This window comes from Acanthopagrus latus, chromosome 18, assembly GCF_904848185.1.
Source record: "Acanthopagrus latus isolate v.2019 chromosome 18, fAcaLat1.1, whole genome shotgun sequence".
Classification (NCBI taxonomy): domain Eukaryota; kingdom Metazoa; phylum Chordata; class Actinopteri; order Spariformes; family Sparidae; genus Acanthopagrus; species Acanthopagrus latus.
This window is the reverse complement of record NC_051056.1, coordinates 24,214,169-24,234,991: the sequence shown is the minus strand read 5'-3', so window position 1 is coordinate 24,234,991 and position 20,823 is coordinate 24,214,169. Positions and strand designations below refer to the sequence as shown.

Genomic DNA, 20,823 nt, shown 5'->3' with positions numbered 1-20,823 from the left:
TGTTGAATTTAATTAGCGTTGTTTTATTTAAACGAGTCAGACATCCTATCTGTGTGACTGAGAAGCTTGAAGAGCTGAGTCTGCTGAGTACCTCTGTGGAAACGCATGTTAGTCCATATTATGTAATCAAGGCCAGGCAGCGAGCCAGGCCGATATTACATAATGTAGTCTGGGACAATAGTAGAAGTAAGGTGGTGATTTCAATTAAACGTATTCAGCATCATTAAAAGCTCCTCCAACATAAAGTATAAATTAATGATATGGGTAAAAAAAACTTTCACTTAAGCAATGCTTAGTCAATGTATGACTCATGATAATTTAATGCAGACTGTAGCATGAATTCCTGTTGCTCACCATTAAGAAATGATGATGTTATGTAACTTCATAGATCGTCAGTTCAGGAATGTTAATTCAGAGATACATCACACAATAATTGATATGCAACCACATCAGTTTATTTTAGACCTGTGTATTTGGTCAGTCTCAGTCTAAGTCAAACTGGTGTTGAATGTTATATGATCAACAATTAGGATGGTTGTTAGAAGGCCATCTCAAAAGCTCTCAATAAATAATAAACATAAATACAGTAAACTTTAATGCAATCGAACTCCAGCTCGATCACACGTCAGTTCATGTAAGAAGACAGAGTGAACGATTACTCAATTGATTATCTATCAAAATTGATCATAGTCACAGGAGCATGATCACTTCAAATTTATGCTCCAATCTGTATTAATTCATCATCACAAGTCCTTAGTTATCCATTACTTCAGTACAGGATTTCTACCCTGTTGTGTTACCAGGTCTTCTTCTTCTTAGTATCACGCAACTAAACATTCAACAAAGGCACACGACAGCTTTTCAATTATTGAATGAGAGTTTTAAAAGAAACGATAGAATTCCCCAGCGAGTCACTCCATGAATAATCTAATCTGTCCAACTGAATGTCAAAAACAAACCGTTAAAGTTACAGCATCAGCTGAGTTAGTGAGCGGCAGCTGCTAAAAATACAGTTCACCTCAAGGTCAGCTGGGAGTCGAAGACCATAAGCAACAGAACGCTATAAGCTCCCTGTACCTGCACAACAATAAGCCTAAGTTTCTACTGTGTGTGTGTGTGTGTGTGTGTGTGTGCGTGTTTGTGTGTGTGTTGTAAGTGCACTTATCATTCAAATCAGCGGTGTGTGCTGTATAGTACAGTGCATCGACAAGCCTTTGTGCTACACTGACAGCACATCACAATGATTGGCTCAGAATCTAAAAGAGTTTGTTCCTTTTGGCGACCAACGCTGTACGACTGCCTCAATTTAGCAGCATGCCAAAGGCCGGGTTGTTAAGAAGACGTAATACCGCGGTGCTCTAATGCACTGAGACCACTCAGCAGTCCCATCAAGGCACAATGTTAACCGTCTATTTAGGGCGCTTGCCAAAAGTGGCACCAGATTATCTGTAAGGGGCTTACGTGACTGTAACCTCGCACAGACAAAACTGAAGAAAGAGAACTCAAGATAGAAAGTTCAACATAAGGAGGGCAGAAAATAAGATTACTCCAGTTTATTTCAGTGTCTTTATCCTGGATATTATTTAGTGGTATACAGGAATACAGTTCCAGGTAACATTGTAAAGAAAAGGCCCTACATGTAGAGCCATTACACAAACAGTATATCACAGCGATGCATCTGACAACGCTGGAGATCAGAGTGAATAAAAGACAGAGAATTACATTTATATCCTAACAGACGTCTTGCTTTGATTCATTGGGCCATTTTCCAAGAGCTGAACTGTGACTTGTTAATCTAATTACAGGCTGGATAGTTTAATTCACTTTCATTCATTCACTTAACAAAGTAAATAAATGGCTAACAATTACACTACCATTAAACCTGCCTCAAAACCCCACAGACCTGTGAATACATGCACGAACACAGTCAGCATCCCTCCAGCATTGAAAGTGTGTGTCAGTCGATTCATCACCAGATAAACTGATCATAGTTTAATGTAAAGGAGGTGTAAACAGGCAGAGCTGTTTCCCTTTTGTGGTTTTGTTTGCCCAGTGAAGCGCACAGAGGCTGTATCAGAATGACTGTGAGCACTAATAATAGAATAAACAGAATTCTGTTATTCTACACACATACACAACCTGCATGGAAATGCCTCACATTCATTCACTCTTTATCAGAAGTGGCCAAACTTTTCTTCTTGGAAGGCCACAACTGAAAGTTAATGGTGGGAAAGTGGCCAAAAGCAAACACCCACGGTTGTGTTGTAAAATTAAATTTGGTGAGTCAAATTAAACTTGTCCACATGTCCTACTTTGGCCAGTCCTGCTGAGCCCAAATAGGTCAGAAAGAAATAGCTGTATCTCCATGCAGATCTTTAAAAATGATAAATGATATTCTAAAACAGATGAAATTTAAATCTCAAGAGCATTTTGTACCAAACATCATCATTGTGAACGTCACACAACTCATTTTATGTCAAGAAATGTGTTGTGACAGTGATTTTAAGAGGAAATTCAAAATTCAAATCTCATGAGCATTTTAACACAAACACCCTTAACATACGAGTCACACAACTACCGGTAATTGTATTTGAACATACGTGTTTTTAAGAGCGATTATTACACACACTGGTTCTAGTTCTGATCCCAGAGTCTCGATCAAAACAATGAAATGGAGGTCAAAGCGTGGGATCAGGAAAGTTCTTAATGTCATTGCTAAACAACCACCATTGCTGATGAAAAATCTGCTCTGCCAACTTCGCCAGCAACAACGACCAAATAAAATGCAATAAAACCAAATTTTTCTGGGATAATGTCAGCACACAACTAAACAAAATATATAACAAAGGTCTATTAATTTGAGACTCCTCATTTTTGACTGAATGTGGAAACGTTTTTTTTTTTTTTTTTCTTTAAAAACCTCCTTTTCAAAAAGTAACTCAAATTCAAGTCCGGGCAGCAGTTTGTCTGACCATTTTCTACCCAAACCGTTGCTGTGATTCTGTTGTTACATAAAAGCCTCATGTTTCACATAAAGGAGCCACTTCTCCCACACATCACCATTCTTCCAAAAATAATTGTTTGCCTGAATTTCCCTCATTGACATCTGGTATCCTACAGCAAGTCTCAGACATGCTTTACCACAGTTATTAGCTGTTCTGGATTTGCTGCAGATCCACACATATAAGAGTGAAGCTGCGAGTCAGGTGTAGATAGAGAATCTACATATCAAACTGCTTATCTTTGTGTTTTGACTGTAAAAAAAACTCCTGGCTGATGATGCAGCAGTACAATGTTTAATGTTGCCCTGGCAGCTTTAAAGAGATCTCAACCCTTTGTCCCACTATGACAACTGAACGGAGGCCAGGACAAACATCCACAAATCTGATTCATTATCCTGAACCGGCAAGGTGTGGCAATCCGGGACAAAAGTGAGGTAAATCCTCCAGCAAGCCACCGTACGGATTTACCTCTGTGCTTGTGCGCCAAGTTGGACACTTGATCTTTTAAAAAGGTCACTGCCAATTAATGTGATGCTCTTGGAGGACCTGAAAGCCAGTTTAATGAGGCAACAATGCCAACAGATTAACAGAGTTTCTTAAGTCAAATATTCCAAAAGGTTACGACCTGAGGATATCTGTGCAAATCAGCATTACAAGTCACTTTACATCAACATAGCAGGGTGCTTAGATTTTCTGTGAACCTGCCATGAGCACAGATTGCACAAAGCTCGCGAAGGGGAAGCCATCTGTCGTCCTGGCTACCATAACAACCAAAATCCAACTAATACCGCTCCTGTCTAAGCTATAAGAAAGGAAGTCCTTGAACATTCACACGTCGTCCATTCATACAATCTTATCTCACAGCGCCGACAAAAGAGTTTAAATCATTATTTACTACAGTATTTAATCATTTTTTACCAAGTTTTTTTTTTTTAGAACCACAGACTTCAGAATAACGTTTTCCCTCAAGAGACGCTAATGTCAGTGGAAGTTTTCCCCGCTGTTATAATTGAGACGTCCATAACAAACATTTTGTTTATATAAAAACGCACTACAGCAATACAGAGAATTATAAACAGCTGTGTGTTGAATTACACATGCAAGCATCAGTAGACTCATTTCATTCATGATTATGTTGTTGACTATAGGAAAACATGCAAAATATTGAAAAATATTGAGAATACAATATTAAGCACGTGCTCTGTCAGAAATAAGAGCTTGATTGGAAAGGCAGACAAAGACAAAGTGGCCAACAAAGTGCTACTCCAGGATGTGACCTGTCAACTCCACAACACGTACGTCCCACCTCCATATCTGTCCACCTGTCTGAACTTCTCGATCTGAAAACAACATTATTTTTACACACCCTGTGGAGCGTTCTAATGCATTAATTAGATTTTCTCTAAAACGGCCCTCTTTGACTGGCTGGGTAAGCTGAGGGGAGGGCTCAAAGGTTGGGGGGTCATTGTATAAAAGCAAACAGCAGGCAGTGGTTGGCACGCTCACATACAACGCGGTGTCAACAGTGACGGATTACAGACGCCAGCAGAGGAGACTCGTTGACAGGACCGAGGGCACGGTAAGTGAGCGGCTTCTCCTGCTGTTCGCTGGCACATATTGGAAATATACTTGAACGATGATAACTCAAGATAATGATTTAATGGTTATTGCAAAGAGATGAATTTACCGAAAATCTTCAGTAATTCAAACTATGTTTCACATTGTGCAAAGTTTGTAGAAATACTACCGGGATTATTTCTTTTACTTCAACCAGCTGTAAATACAGAGAGGAACTATTTCTACTGGGAAGTTATTCAGATATTCTGAACGAACAGTCACGAGTATCAGTTGTCAGTTATTATATCAACTATCGACTATTTCAATGATGATCGATTGATCAGTTTGAGTGATTTTTAAGAATAAAAAGCTTCTTAAATGTGAATATTTTCTGTTTTCTGTTCACCTCTGTGACGGTAATCAATAAGGAGAATGATCTTTAGTAGCAGCTCTGACACAAATGTATAAAACGTATAGAGGTAGATTTATCAGTATCACGTTTTACTAACTCTGTCTTTTTCATCTTTTTAATTTGCAGACTGGATCTGTAACTTTACAAGCAAGATGTCAAAGTGAGTACAGAGATGAAGATGATTAATGCTGTTTGAAAATGAACAGGCTCTGTTTTTGTGGAAATACAAGAAGTCAAAAATCCTTGAATTATATTCTAACCTGACATTAACTTATAGCAAAACTTTGATATTGTGATTTTTGAAACTTGAGTCTTAAAGAAATCAAGAAAGGGTCGGGGCCTGTGTAGCAATCAAAGTGCTGTTAACCTGGCAAGAAAAGAAGGCCAGTGGCTTAAAAGCAGCAGTTCACCATCTTGGCAGAATCACGCAGCAGACTCTCTGCATCTTGGATAAATCCTGATTAAGGTGGATTGTGTGGATTTGATCTTGGAGAAGAAGGTTTACAAGACAAAAGAAAAGTTTTAACGGGATTACTCGGCGCACCGGCAGAGACGCAAACACCAACCGAGGATTACTAGTTTCTTTATGGCTACATGTGCAGCACGCTCAAAAAGGTTATGTAATACCGAGAATATTCAGACAAATATTTTGGGATAGTGATTCAGGATTTTGCGGTCTGCTTTTAGCTCCACTCTCAGCAGCAACATTTGATTACTTCGAGAGATTTCCATTACATTTATCAAAGAAAAAAAAAAAAAAACACAACCAAAACTGCTTATTTGATTTAATACTAAAAGACAAGGGACATATTCTAATGTTTTATAAATGACTACGTCTAATCTATAGACTCACCAGATCACAGTTATGTCCTATGTCCAGATTAGATGCTAGTGCCAGCAGGTGCCTTCCCATCCTAAACACTAATCCTTGTATATAGGATAGGAGGGTGGAGGGTGGGAAGTAGCCTGTAATTAGAAATGACAAGTAAGGGAGGTGGTAAGTGAACAACTCTGCTGCCTAAAACCATTCTAGAAATAGAAAAATAACCGTATTTCAACACAACAAGGAGAAAACTAAACATTAATGAGGGGGGGACATCTGCACTGTCATATCAGATACATTCAGTGAGCATAAAAGTGTAAAATAGTCAGATTTAATGTTTTTTCCCTTCTTTCACTCTTTTCCAGAGTATATAAGAAGACCAGCGGTAATGGACATGTAAGCGGCCTCTATAATATAGTCATTACAGGGCAACTCTCTTTGGTATAGGGAGGAGTGCAACTTGTGTGTAGCTCTTCCAACTTCCAGAAATAACTCCCAAACTCTTGTAACCTTTGGCGTAGGAGTGACTGTTTTCCTCTCTGCTTTTTCTCAGATCTGCCTGTACTTGGCAAAGAGGGACTTCGTCGACCATGTGGACCATGTGGAAGTAGTCGGTGTGTGTGTGTCCGTTGATGCATCCTCAAATTGCGCACACATACAATGAAACATTTCCTTCTATCTAAATCTAATGCTTTTGATTTTTTTTCCCCCTTAATTGCAGAGGGTGTTATCAAAGTGGACCCGTCTGGTCTTGAAGGCAGAAAAGGTATATTTCTATCTCGACTGCTGCTGGACATCCAAAGCTACAGAGACTAAATGTACATGCAACAAAGCTGAATGTCCCCTTTTTGTTTCACAGTATTCGTCTACCTCGCTTGTGCCTTCCGCTATGGAAGCGAGGACTTGGACGTCATGGGTCTGTCCTTCAGGAGAGACATCTGGATCCAGCGCGTTCAGGTGTATCCTCCTGTAGAAGGAACCACAGCCAAAACACCAATGCTGGAATTCCTCATGAAGAAAGTGGGAGAGCAAGGATACCCCTTCACCTTCCAGGTGAGAAAAAAGAAACACAACACACTCAGTCTTCATGTGACAAATGAAATCTCTTCCTGTTCCTTCAGTCACACGTAGTGTCGATCAATCACGGATCATCTAATCACGATTGAACCTTCTTTCTTTCTTTCTTTCTTTCTAACCTCAGATGCCGACAGACCTCCCGTGCTCAGTGTCCTTACAGCCAGGGCCAAATGATTCTGGCAAGGTACGACTACCGTCCGCTTTCATTCACTCTCATTACCACGACTATAAATGTTTGACAAAACAGATTATTCACTTGGGTCTTGTTTCTTGTTTCTGCTGTAGGCTTGCGGCGTGGACTTTGAGATTAAAGGATACCTCGCCAACGTGGCCTTCAATGCAGATGAAGTCATTGAAAAGAAGTATGCCGTCATCCCAAACTTCTCCTGCATCACTTAACTGTAGGATATGAATATGTATATATAGAGAGAGAGAGGGCTAACCCTAACTATCTTTTTGTCTTTTTGCTGGTGTTAGGGACACAGCCCGCCTGATGATTCGCAAAATTCAATTCGCGCCAGCAAACAACAAGGCCGGACCCAAGGCTGACATCTCCAAGCAGTTCATGATGACCGACAAACCTCTCAACTTGGAGGCCTCCCTCGAAAAAGAGGTACATCGAAGTCTACAAACCACATTTTCAGCATGATATATATATATATATACGTAAAAAGTATAACCGTTGCTCAACTACTCACAAGGAATCATTCTCACATGTAGATTTATTACCACGGAGATCCGATCACCGTGAAGGTAAAAGTCAACAACGAAACCAACAAGGTTGTGAAGAAAATCAAAGTCTCAGGTGAGCAGTGAGAAGTTTGGATTTAAATTCTTAATATAATCTCTTTTGTACAAGAAGATACCGGTTTGACTGATGATTCTAACAGAACAAATGTTGTTTTTTTTTCTTTCTTTTAGTTGAGCAGATAACAAATGTGGCGCTCTACTCATCCGACACCTACACCAAGATAGTCTGTTCTCAGGAGTTCGGGTAAGACTGTCACTGTGGCCAACGAGGTTCATTACAAGAGTCAGTTTGTTGACGTAGGAAGTCATTTTCTGCCAAATTAAATATCTGGACATACTTATATAATACATATATCATAGAAAAAAATTGAATATTTGCACATCCCGATACCCCTAAATTGAAAGAAATGTTTTTTTTCAGTGGGATTTTCAATTAGATGTTGTTGTTTTTAATGTATGCAGCTCTAATAAGTTTTGTATTCTTTCTTGAAAACAAACAATTTTTTTTTTTTTAAATCCCGGTATAGGGATTGGTCGATATATAAATTTCAAGTATCTGGTGCTCGCGTCAATGTTAGTAATGTACTGTATTATTACTATGCTTTATTATTTATTTATTTATTTCACCTCTATGCACAGCGACACAGTAAACGCCAACGCTACATTGGACAAATCCTACCAAATCACCCCTCTGCTAGCCTCCAGCACAGAGAAGCGCGGCCTCTCAGTCGACGGGCGGCTAAAAGATGAGGACACTCACCTTGCGTCCACAACCCTGTAAGTCACTCATAAAAGAGCTTACAATGATCCCGGGACAGATTCTCATCCTCTTACAGCGTGGTGGTGATACAACTTAACATTGTGTCATCCACTTAAACTTAATCTTAGACCAAATCCTCAAGCTCTGAAAGATAAACTATTCCTGTCCCCCTCGCAGGAGTCAAGGAGAGAAGGAGATGCAGGGAATGATCGTCTCCTATAAAGTCAGAGTCACCCTGGTGGTGTCTGGCGGAGGGTGAGGCTTCACTTAACACAAAATACTCTCTTATGTTGTACTTCTACATTTTGTGCAAACTAAAGGTGCATCTTATTGTTCCTCTGTTACTCTCAGTCTGCTGGGCGGCCTTACAGGAAGGTAAACACCGATTTCCCTTCATTTGTAAACACAATGTGTTTAGTGTGAGTTATATCCAAAACTAAGCCCTGGAAACTTTAAATAATAAAACCTATTTCTTTTTTTATTTTCAGCGACGTCAATTTAGATCTCCCTCTGATCCTGATGTCCCCAAAGCCCGCAGGTGAGTACACGCTGCTTTTGCACAAAAATGCCATTTAAATGCTTCCCTGACACATTTCACATAAATATGAATAAAAAATACTGATCTGATTCTCATGTTTTATGTAACATAATGTCCTCTTCTTTTATCCCTCCATTGCACGCATGAGCAGAAGTGTGAGTATAAAATGGTCTCTAAAGTAAAAGACATGCATTCACCTGTGGCTGTGATGTTTGTGACATGCTGCTGATATTTCTCTCCTCTGTGTTTTGTGTGTTTTGTGAACCACAGCAAATTGGAATAAAAGCCTTTTTTAGTTCAGGTGAGGTCACCTTCGATTCATTACATGTTTCACAGTGTCCACCTCTTCAGGGGGAAGCACTGCATGTCTTTTCTATGCAAAAGAAAATAAGATGTAATTTGAGGAATTCAATGTTACACATTTCAACAACACAGTAATAGGAGTGCTTTTTATCTGTAAGACATAATGGAGGTCATGAAGCGAAGACTTGATGGCCCTTGACTGAGTGCACTGCTTCACCCTGCAACCCCGCTGCATGTGTGTGACATAGTACATTTGAACCATTGTTGCTCCAAATCCAAGATGAGGTTTTTGTTGAATCCCTCCAAAAACTAATAATAGGAGCATTTATGCTGATTTGGGAAGCTGAACAATGGTATTTCAGTGTATGCATATGAACACAGGCATGTATTGTTCATATGCACAAGGAGTAGTCTGAACTGTGCTATGAACATGTACAAATGCATGTTGCCTTAGTTGGATATAAAAATGAGATGAAACCCATCCCACGGCTCACCTCGGTGTCACGTTTGACACGTTTTGTCCATTTCATCCCAAACAGGACAGACATCTCGCTTGACACGGTGGATGCTTGAGATGACCCGCGAAGGAAAATCACTTCTCTGACAAGAGAAACACAGAACTCAAAAGGAACTCAACACCAGTGAAGGAAAAGCACAAAGTATGAATGAGTCACCACGATGCTCCTCCTTCACCTGTACATATTTAAGTCTAATAGGCATTACTGAAAGAGATCAGATCCCTGGACAGTCTAAACTATGCCACATTTTCTGTCTGAATGCCATCGTAGCATTAAATAAAAGTGTTGTGCGTTTTTTTTTTTTTCTTTGTCGAAGGAAATGTCCCATAGTGTAGAGTGTAGACTTCTTTCTGTTCACGTGTTATGAATATTAACATGCAGAGCATTCATTTAATGCTGTGTCATTAGGGCCTTGATATTATTACGACTGGATGTGCAGCTACGGGACGAATGTCCCCCAAAAATACTGCTTACTACTGTAACTTATTATGGACAAGTGAAGTAAATAAACACATCCTTTTCCCACCCAGTTATTTCCTTATGTGTGGTTACTTTGTTGGGTGTTTTTTATGTGAAGACTTCTTTCTTATGACTGAGAAAAAAATTATTTAATAATATCAGAATCAGCCTTTTGGTGTCATCATCTAGGGGTTAATGTGTTTTTTTTCCCCCACTGTACACCTGATTCACTTTATATTTATATTAACTATATGCATTTCAATCTGGACTATAATAATAATCAGACAATGATGCTCTGAAAGGTGTCAGTGTGTAGTTTTAAAGAGATAAAGATAGTTTCAAAAAATCTTTGACATGGTCTTCTTGCACTGAAACCTCGACTCACATAGAAAACCACTGGTTCTGGTCTACATCTTCCTTTTCTTTTTGGTCTTATTCAAGTGTTTTTTTGTAATTATAACCAAACACCAAACACATAATCTTAACCGGCTGTAGAAATAACCTCACTGTGCTCAGCTGTGCCATCTTGTGCACATGTTCCCTCCTTTTTTCCAGCTTAATCTTCAAAAATATAACAGTTTTACATACATAACAGCAACAGCAGTAGATTCCACTCATAATATGGACATTACATATATATAAGACTTGACATTACCGTTCCATAAGCTGTTGTTTCTTGAGGTTTTGCCTCTTGGTTGCGCTGTTTCTCCTCCTGCATGTCCAAGAAAACAATAGCGCTCTGCTAGCGCAGGATAAAGATACACTACTTGTTCCTCTCCGGTCTAGACATCACATCATTAGCCAAGTCGGCTAGTTTAGCTGTTTGTTTTTTCTGTCAAAATGTCGACCACGACCGGCGGCGGAGAGTTTGGCAACCCTCTACGAAAGTTCAAGCTCGTCTTTCTGGGCGAACAGAGCGGTAAGGAGAGGACGCTGTGCCCGAGCCGAGTGTTAATCTGCTCGGATGTGAGGAGTATGTTAGAAGAAGTGGCTCAATATCGACGCAGCTAGCTAGCTTCTTTTGGTAGTTGCTGCTGGCTAGCTTGATAGAGTTACGCGCTGGACATGATGGGCCAGTGATGAGACAACGCGATGTGTTAGTATTTCAGTGTCGATGGTGTGTTTAAGAGAGAGTTTTGCCAGAAAAAGACCACATATTTTCGGACTCGTGATGATGTCATTGCATAGCTAGCTTTGGCTACGGTCAATCGCTAAGCTAGCCAAACATTTCGGTCTTCGTCGTTACGATAAACGCCCTAAATAATTACAGTTGCCGTTTTTATGTCATTAACATTTGTGACTCATCGATCGATTGATTTGTTTCCGGATCCCAGCGCGGGTCGTTGTCCTTACTTTGGGCCATTAGTATGTGATGCATCAGCATCATCTAACTACAGCGTAACTGTAGCCAACGGTAGCAGGCTAACTACTTTGAGCTAGCAGTTAGCAGTGCTTAGCTGAAATAGGCTAGCAGTAACGTTAGTTGATATTGGCATTTAGAACAGAACCTGAGACGTTAACGTGGCCTTCAAGTCCCCTGTCACGAATATTCGCGTCTAAATATCGGGGCTGTGTATGTGAAGGACATTATGTTCATCCACATTTGTCAGTGTAGCGTTTTTCTTGACTTGCTAGGTAGCTAGCTAGCTGTTAGCATCCCAGAGCAGCATCTTGCAGAGAGCCACGTCGGCCGGTGGGTCCGAAGCAGTCGGCCTCTTCCCCGACCATTTAACGTCAGCCGGCAGGGACGAGCACTGCCAATATCATGCGTGGCTGTATTTTTCGAGATGACTGTCTAATATTTCAGCGATAGTCTCTCATCAAGAAAAACAAATTATGTGAAGTTGAGCCATTTTCATTTTCCAAATTGTGTGGCTCCACCCATAGTGCCAGCTCAGCGTGTGGGTTCAGCGGTCCACATTGCATCAATGAGGCGAGCTACGTACTCAACTGTGTCACTGACTCATAGTGATTTTTTCCCCCCTTCCCATCTATTACACAAAATCAGACTTGATATGATTGCTTGTTGTAGAAGATGGCCTTCATGAATAACAAGATGAAATATAAAGAATGTGTGTTGATGTGTTTGTGCAGTGGGGAAGACCTCTCTCATCACCAGGTTCATGTATGACAGCTTCGACAACACTTATCAGGTAAAGATACACGTTTATCACAATCTGACACACACCAACGCACAGATTGAGTGTTTTTTTTTTCCTCCCTATATTTTCCAAAACATCTCTGTGAGCACAGGTTTATTTAATGTTAATTAATGAGGGCTGATTATGATCGACCAGATCCTTTTCTCAGTGTGCACAATGACACCCTGCAGCATAATATCAGGAAACAGACCCACTGTCAGTGTTTGTAGCTCCACCTGAGCTTTCCCCACGATGACAAGTTAAAATGTTGTGAGACTAAAGACAATATTTTGTATGAAACCGTCATCAAATTAGTTTCTTAGATATACCCATTGCAGTCTCGTGCCTATAACGACATTTTAACGCAGTTATTGTTTTACAGGCAACAATTGGCATTGACTTTTTGTCAAAAACCATGTACCTAGAAGATCGCACGGTAAGCCCCTTATATTTTATTGCAATTTTCATCACTCTTACAAACCATATTTACTCAGCGGCCATTTCCTCCCTTGACATGACACTCAAGGTGAGAAGCTCAAATGCTGTTATCATTTCTCCTCTTCCTGATTGATCAGGCAATTGAATAGACGGCGGATATTGAAAATCAGGTGGAACACTGAGCCGTATTTCAAAGTAAAATAACATATTTGAGAACCGATTAGCTGCTGGTTGAATTAACATTGGCATCTAACTGCTTCCTCGCTAAGATTACTGTTTGATAATGTTGCACAATATGATAGAAAAGGGGTTTTAGTTCTGAAGTATCTGTGCATATGAAATCACTGTTTAAGAGCTCAGAACACACTCTTGTGTTGGATGTGTGAATGTTACACAGAAATCTGTGTTTGTATGTATAATGTCATCTCACATTACAGGCCAACAAGAACGTTTCTCTGTCGGTTGAAGAGACAACAAGACATTTATCAGTACATTGCAAGCTTTGTGCAACACTATCAAACGGAGATGTTAGCTGGGAAGGAGTTGAATGCCAATGTTGGCTCTAACAGTAGTTAGTTGGTTACGTTGTCTTACCTTAAACTATGACCCAAGGATGCTCCTGATACTCTTACTCTTCGTCCATTGTCTATCAAGTTGCTGATGCTACTGTCTGTGTGATTTTCAACCTGGACCACAGCAGCACAGCATTACATCCGCTTGATAACAGCATTATATCCGCCTGATAACAGCATTTGAGCTTCCCACCCTGAGTGTGACATCAGTGGAAGATATGTCCTGTATGATTCGAGTCTGTTGATGTAGTCTTCAAACTGCTAGAAAAGCTGAAAGCATGCATGAGCTTATTTTGTAGTAGCCACCATTTATTTTCCTTTCACCATTTCACATTGTTTTGACATTACGCTAGAATTTCATTTTTGTTACACATGTGATCATGTCTTTTTTAGTTCCCATCGTTATATCAAGTTTTTGTTTTCCTTCCACCACCACCTCCCCCTGGCTGGATCATGAAATGCCCCCCCATCCTTTCCGCTTTCATTTCACGGCTGGCCACAGATTCGGCTGCAGCTCTGGGATACAGCCGGACAGGAGCGTTTCCGCAGCCTCATCCCCAGTTACATCCGAGACTCAGCCGCTGCCGTGGTGGTTTATGACATAGCCAGTAGGTATCATGGCCTTGACTCACCTCCTTGTCCTTCGCTTAGTATGTGAAGGGGCTTTAAAAAAGGGAAATTTACTAGCATGGCAAACCCCACTGGACAATATGATGAGGATATATTCCCGCTATTTGCATCAGCTGTAGTGATACTTTAACATTTTTCAGTGGGTGTCCAGGGGGGTCTGTGCTTCCAGAATGCTGTTATATATGAGGCTGATGAAAGGAATAATAGAGAATCTTGCCCAGTTAGGTGACGTCTGAAGAAAAATGTTCTAACAGCCTGATAATGATTCAGCGGGGCTTCCTTTCACATGTCTTTTTTTTTTTGTTTTTTGTTTTTCGGTTTTTTTTTGCACGCTGGTCATCTGCGACCCTGCCGCATTTGAATGATTCTCCCAATCTCTCCATTTAAAAAAAGGGCCGTTTTCATCTCTGCTGCTTGGCTTGCAGTTCCTTTATGTCTGTCCTATTCTCCACTTTCTTGTTCTGCCTTTCCCCCTCCTTATCTCCACCTCCTTCCCCCCCTCCTCCGCTCCAATCCTCAGGTCCGGCTCCAGCTATGGGACACTGCTGGACAGGAGCGTTTTCGTAGCCTAATTCCCAGCTACATCCGTGACTCTACCATTGCCGTGGTTGTTTATGACATCACCAGTGAGTCAGGGCTGTATTCTAACCTTTCTGTAGGGTCTAGACAATCTGGAAGGCAGTTACCTTGGCATAGATGCTACTTTACATCTTTCTCGCTAATAACCTTCTAAATCTCTTCAGGATGTTTTCTTTCTTTCAAGCTCCTCCTCTTATTATGCTTGCTCACTAAAACAACTACACACAGGATGCTCTACCTCTGTAATAATAACTGCTTGTGCACACTTTTAACCATTTCTAGAACAAATGTTTCATGTGTTTTGTGGTGACATGTGGTTGTGAGTACTTTAACTCTGTGTTGTTGTTTTTTTTTCCACTCCACAGATCTAAATTCATTCCAGCAAACCTCAAAGTGGATTGATGATGTTAGAACAGAGCGAGGAAGTGATGTCATAATCATGCTTGTTGGAAACAAAACAGACTTGGCAGATAAAAGGTACGTGTGTGTGCGTGAGAGAGATGTGTGTGAAAGATTAAAATCAACCACAGTTAGAAAATGGGTAGCATGTAATTATTAAGTAGGGGCGAGCGATCTGATGAATTTAGGTCACGATCAATCTTGAAGGTGTCCTCAAGCTTCTTCTCAGGCAAATCGTAGAGACCTCAGTGTTTAATATCCTCTTCTGTGTCCAAACTACATGTAATCTCATTGATTAGCATATCTTCATTACATGAACCAACCAATATACTGATATAGCCAACTAGAAGGCTATGCTGATTGGATGAATTACCTCACGTCGCTCTTCTTTGAGTGACGAAAACAATCCTAGCAACATGTTGAATGAGGAACTCATCATTAATGCAGTATTGTGTTTGAAAGGTGCCATATGTAGTTAGATATTAACTAACATGAAATAACACTTTTGACATCTATGACGTTTGTGTACTGTGTCGCAGAGATATCTTACAAGTTCTTTCTTATCTTATATCTGTTGAAGTTAGCATGCTAACCAGCTAGCCCCTCACCATTTTGTACCTTAGTCTGATAGTAAACAACAACAGTCCCCTGTTCCTCTGAGCTCCCAGTCCAGGCCAGAGTCAGCTAATATAATCCAGGCTGCACAGTTAACTGAGAAGCAGCAGCAGCAGTTACCTGTTATTCTGATTATAGGCTGCCCCCTATTTGTTTAGCGTATGAATTTGACAGGTGGCTATTTCTCCAGAGGCCTTGCAGCTCTGGATGTAGTCTTCAATAAAACTGAGGGAAAGTATCACCTCTCTAGATTGTGACTGAATAGATTGTGATTATTTTGTGACAGATTGCCCACCACTATTTTTATAGTCTATAAACTCTGCCAAAGCCTGGAATCCCACTTTTCTTCCCTTCAGTGCATCTCATCCAGTTTTATCATTCCGTGGTATTTTTGCATACTCCAGCCTTTTTTCATTATTTGTGATTTAAGCACCTTTGTTTCTTATGATTTGGTCATGATTATTTGGCCTTTTTTTGTTTTCCTTTCCTGCTCTGTTCTCTCCATGTCATTTTAATTTTTTTTTTGTGTTTCCCCCTCGACACCTCACTCCACACCACTCCCTCCCCCCACTCCCTCCCTTCCCGGGGACCATGGCAGGCAAGTTTCTGTTGAGGCGGCAGAGAGGAAAGCTCGTGAGCTCAATGTGATGTACATAGAGACCAGTGCCAAGGCTGGCTATAACGTCAAACAGGTTGGTGTCCAGTGACAGCCGGTGTTAATGCTGACAAATAGTCCTGACAGTAGTTGTGTCCTTTAGGTCAGGGAGGCCAACCTGTGCCATCTGGGATTTAATAACCCCTCCATGTATTCATTATATACGGATCAGAGTGTGGCTGTGGAATGAATGAGATCCCTTTTATTTTTTCCTGCTGCTTCATCTTTACTCAGCATAGCAGCTTCTCTCCCTTTGTTTTCCTCTGTGTCCGTGTTTGTTATAACTAAACTAACCTCTCTCTCTTTTTTTTACTCAAAACAAGATTCTGTGTTGAGCTCTCTTTGTTTCTCTCTCCACCTCCTCCCTCTCCGTTTGGCCTGTCCTCTTCTGCGTTTCTTTCCACATCTGTCTGTTCGTCCATCTTCTCCCCCCTCTGCTTCTACCTGAGCAGACAGATCACCACGGAGGAGGGCGAGCAGAGAGCTAAGGAACTGAATGTCATGTTCATTGAAACCAGCGCAAAGACTGGCTACAATGTCAAACAGGTAGAGAATCTGCTCTCTCAAGGTAGTCCAGCTAATGCTGCTGTCAAAGTCTAAACTTAACTCTTTCCGCCTCCTTTTTCCCCCTCTTGAGGCAGCGTGACATGTCGTAATACCCACAGTTCTTGCTGTATCAGTTGTTTTTTTTCCTCCACAGGCTTTGCTTTTAGTTGTTTCAGTGTTACTTCACTTGGTCTGCTCACAGGTTTACTGCTACTGTGTTTGTTTGCTCGAGTACTTTTTGTGTGATTCACTGAAACTTGTGCAGCTTTCAAACGTTTCAGTGAATATAATGGATTTGCTCAGAGGAGGAGGTTGGCACAGTGACCTTCACTTTCATGCTGTTCTCTGTAGCGGGAGTTATAATCACACATTTTCCACTGCTTCAGCTGCTTTTCGTGTTTGACTGTTATTCAATCAAATATCTTAGTGAGGATGGGTTAGTTATAACCTGGATCACTTTTCTGTCTATACTGTGTGCAGCCTATTTTACAGTAAGGGTGGGTGATGTACTTATAATGTCTCTGGTTGTGTTTGGATGTAAATGACTGCATTGTATGAATGTGATTTAAATATTCTTTAGATGCCAGATTCTGTTTCAGTTTCTCAATTGAATTTCCAGAAGAATTATGATACCATAATATACCAGTATGTCAATAAAATTACAAATACTGTGATAGATTTTATCTAAATCACCCACCACTATTTGACAGCGTCTTACTTGATATTTCATTCTCAAATATGTCAAACACTTAGACTCCTCTGACTTTGTCTTGTAGCTGTTCCGTCGTGTTGCTGCTGCATTGCCTGGGATGGACAGCACACCAGAGAAGAGCAAAGAGGACAGTATCCTTTTTAAAAATGCTTTTAACGTGAATTGTTCTCAGACTTCTGTAAAGTTATTATTAAGTGGTGTTGTCATGATACTGGAGTTTTTAACTTTGATACAGTACCTTGAAAAATATCGATATTCAATACCACTTGGAAAAATTGACACAGCTTTTTGTCGTGGTACTGAAAGAGGTATTTGATTAAATTTTTATTGTATCAAAGTTTAGATTTCTGATATTTTGACAACTTTTGTTGTTATTAGATGAACAGGATGCAGACGGCGGGTGTAAGCCTGCCATTGGCTGACTATTTCAGTCAGCATTTTCGCCTCCTTCCGCTGTCTGCATGTTAGCCTTGCCAAAATCTGTCTCTACAGGAACAATAACATCATCTGAGCTAGCAAGCTAACTTTGTCATTAATGGTAAGAACAGAAACGAGCTGGCAGATGTTGGCTTTCTGTTGGCAGATGCTATTTTGCAGGGGCACAGTCATTGCATCCTGGACTTTGAACCTCCTGAGATGATTGTATACAAACAAGTCATATCATTTTTTACTCTAGTAGAATGATTGTGGGAACAGCTAAGTTATTATTGGCATGGCATTTATCGTTTATAATAGTAAGAAATGTGGGCCGCTGGTAACGCACGCCTCGTAGTTTATTCCTCAGCGAAGAGACAATGCTAACGGAGGAGATGGCAGCCAAACACATCGCTGCAGAAAACACTGAAGTGAAATGTGCAAATTCATCAGTGATGTTGCTTAACTGACACCTCTCAGTGATCGACATCAAATTGGAGAAGCAGCCAGAGATGACTGTCACCGAGAGCAGCTGCTCATGCTAGTACACCTCACCCTCACCCAGCCTGTCTCCTCCCCACCAACAGCTTGTCTCTCAGTGGCCACTCTGCTCCACCCTTGGCTCACTGCCACTTGGGATGGAGGACCTGTCTTTTTATTTTTTCTCTTCCCCCGTTTCAACCCCAGTGACTTTTCAGAGTAACCGTGTGGATGTGCATTACTGTATTGAAACAGATTATCTGGAAAAAAAATAAAATAATGGTTAAAAAGTAAACATTTAAAAACAAGGAATAAGTTCAATGATATGTTCAGATTTTCATCCAGTTGCATGGCATTATATAGGACTGCAGACTGACATAGCTAACCGCTCATGAGTTATTGCACAGTTCAGAATCTTAGTGCTGTTACTCTTTGTCATTGTTGTAAAGTAAAACTTGCTTGGGATTATTTAAATGCAAGGTTGAGTTTTCAGCCCATTGTATTTTACTTTTTTATATATATTTTAAATGGAGAGTTTGCCTAAAACCTGTTCTATCTCTCAGATGACTGATTATTTCATGACATTTTTTTGTTTTGTTTTGTTTTGAGGAAGTAAAGACAGGAACTTAACAGTGAATTTACATCATTGCTAACCCCTCACATTACCACATTAGGCTTGAAAGGACGGTCCAGTTATCTGGTATTGTTCAGACCTGACACATCTGTCGGATCAAACCACCGAATCCAACAGTGTGTCAGCAGACCAAATGTACTTAATTTGAGAAGCGGTGCCGCAAAAAGAGATGTGTAACCAAGTAATGAGGACATAAATATCCTTTTTCATCAAAGGGACGCCATCCCACGTTCATTTGAAAGGCTACTAACCTGAAGCTACGTCTGCATTAAAACTATAGCAACCGTCTTTCCAGTGTTTGCTAAATAAGCTGCACGCATACTAACATGTCTGAGAAGGAGTGTTCAGTTATTAGACGGGCCCCTCCCCCCCCCCAAACGTAGGAAATCAAACAGGCCAGTGTTTATTTTTTCCCCCACACTGATGGAGAGCTGTCACTCGGGGGGATGCTACGACGTAACCCGCCATCTCATCGACGATTTCGTGTTGTGTTGATTACACTATTGCAAGAAACATGCAGCATGCTCACCATGCAGGATTTATTATGGATAAGAACACAGATGCCTTGCTTGTTTGTTCACCAACGTTGTGCACTGAATCAAGCCACAATATTGTAAAATATAAAAAGAAGCCTGCTGACTGGTTCATGGCTTCACTAGTTGTTTTGTAGAGCTGGTAGATAAAGAGTTTGTCCTCAGATACAGCTAACGCTTACTAACACACCTTGCTGTAAAGAAAAAGAAAACAAACAAAAAAAAAACAAAGTGCAGAGAAGTTAGTTGCAGTATCCTTTTGCTGTATTGCTATTGCCTGTGTAGGGACTGTTGGTTTTATGTGTTTTTATTTATTTTGTAACTTGGACATACAGATAACGTTGTATGCTTGACCAAAAGTACAGACGCTGACACGCATGTTGAAAGTTTATTTTATTTATTGTTTTTGGTTTTTTTGCGTGTCTGCTGGGAACTCCACCTAAAGGCAACATTTAGGGCCCCCTGGTAATGTTTTTCCCTGTCACACTGCAAGACTTTTTTTTTTTTTTTGCAGTGTGTGTAGTCAGTAACTTGGTTTACAGTCGCAGGTTGAGGCTGCACCGTCACCAGACACACACTCACACAAACACACACACAGTTTAACACAAACCAACTAACTAGCCATAGCACAACAAAAGACACTGTTCATTTGCTGTCGCTTGTTTTGAAATGGATTTCAAAAAGTTTTGAGTATTTAATTACATCGAATAACCATTTTAACGTGAGCAGCTCTTCTATTACTTGTCACTGACTAAATACTCGGCTTTGTGCTATTCTGAATCGTGTCTGTCCATTTGAAATATGCTGTCTACTCGTGTTTAGCAACGTTTGTGTGAATAATGTACTATTACTATCTGATGTATAAAAAGGAGAGTTAAATGAAACACAAGTGTAGGCCTATCACATGGAATAAAATAAAGATATTTCACCAAAATGTAACCTGTGTGGCCTCCTTCTTCCGTTACAGATGATTTGGTATCGAATATTCATAATTCTCCCGCCCAAAAATGTAATCTGTCCAGCGCCGGAGTTGAATGGGTGAAACCAGTCATTCCTCCAGAGTGGACTGAAACTACTCATGAGGCGACACATCACAGGCATGACGTGTTAGAAAAGGAAGGTGTGGCTGAGTACAGACATGAGAGTGCGTTACACATTCTTACTGTACGACTTTTAATGAGAAGGGAGGCGTCGAATCTTGTTCCCTGAATTCAGCCTACAGTATTTCTATCAGTAGATTCTACTCTGTGTTCCTTTTATAAAAATCTATATATCG

At 40.5% G+C, this 20,823-nt stretch overlaps 3 protein-coding genes across 16 annotated transcripts in view; 2 read left to right on the top strand and 1 right to left on the bottom strand.

Moving 5' to 3' along the window:
* Nucleotides 1-10,992, bottom strand: part of inppl1b (inositol polyphosphate phosphatase-like 1b) — a 32,378-nt gene extending 21,386 nt beyond the window's left edge. For 6 of the 8 annotated variants that reach the window (XM_037076388.1, XM_037076387.1, XM_037076385.1 and 3 more), the window contains exons 1-4: nt 10,855-10,992; nt 9,717-9,822; nt 6,665-6,840; nt 5,825-5,937 (exon numbers count right to left, since the gene is read on the bottom strand). Coding sequence is in view for 1 of the 8 variants with exons in the window: in XM_037076392.1 (XP_036932287.1) it covers nt 5,825-5,884 (60 nt within the window). In the remaining 7 variants the exon portion in view is untranslated. Of the gene's footprint in view, nt 1-5,824; nt 5,938-6,664; nt 6,841-9,716; nt 9,823-10,854 lie in introns of those variants that run through there. The other 2 variants (XM_037076386.1, XM_037076391.1) reach the window with 2 other exon arrangements.
* On the top strand, nt 633-9,074 carry arr3b (arrestin 3b, retinal (X-arrestin)). Its single transcript, XM_037076401.1, has 15 exons — nt 633-4,581; nt 5,098-5,131; nt 6,160-6,190; nt 6,348-6,408; nt 6,516-6,560; nt 6,654-6,847; nt 6,996-7,055; nt 7,157-7,233; nt 7,349-7,484; nt 7,592-7,676; nt 7,793-7,865; nt 8,261-8,398; nt 8,559-8,636; nt 8,733-8,756; nt 8,870-9,074. Exons 2-15 carry the CDS (start codon nt 5,124-5,126, stop codon nt 8,955-8,957), a joined length of 1,098 nt encoding a protein of 365 aa, XP_036932296.1. The 5' UTR covers nt 633-4,581; nt 5,098-5,123; the 3' UTR covers nt 8,958-9,074.
* Nucleotides 10,979-20,486, top strand: rab41 (RAB41, member RAS oncogene family). 7 transcript variants are annotated; one of them, XR_005070991.1, is made up of 9 exons: nt 10,979-11,118; nt 12,294-12,352; nt 12,723-12,776; nt 14,501-14,606; nt 14,925-15,036; nt 16,172-16,265; nt 16,681-16,774; nt 17,551-17,617; nt 18,381-18,454. XR_005070991.1 is itself a non-coding variant. In XM_037076396.1 (8 exons), the coding sequence occupies exons 1-8, from the start codon at nt 11,040-11,042 to the stop codon at nt 18,443-18,445; spliced, it is 636 nt and encodes a 211-aa protein (XP_036932291.1). In that variant the 5' UTR covers nt 10,979-11,039; the 3' UTR covers nt 18,446-20,486. The 7 variants fall into 7 exon arrangements, 6 of the variants coding, with proteins under 6 accessions (XP_036932291.1, XP_036932289.1, XP_036932292.1 ...); XM_037076396.1 differs by lacking the exon at nt 16,172-16,265 and having other exon boundaries at nt 18,381-20,486; XM_037076394.1 differs by lacking the exon at nt 16,681-16,774 and having other exon boundaries at nt 18,381-20,486.
* The last annotated feature ends 337 nt before the right edge of the window (nt 20,487-20,823 follow it).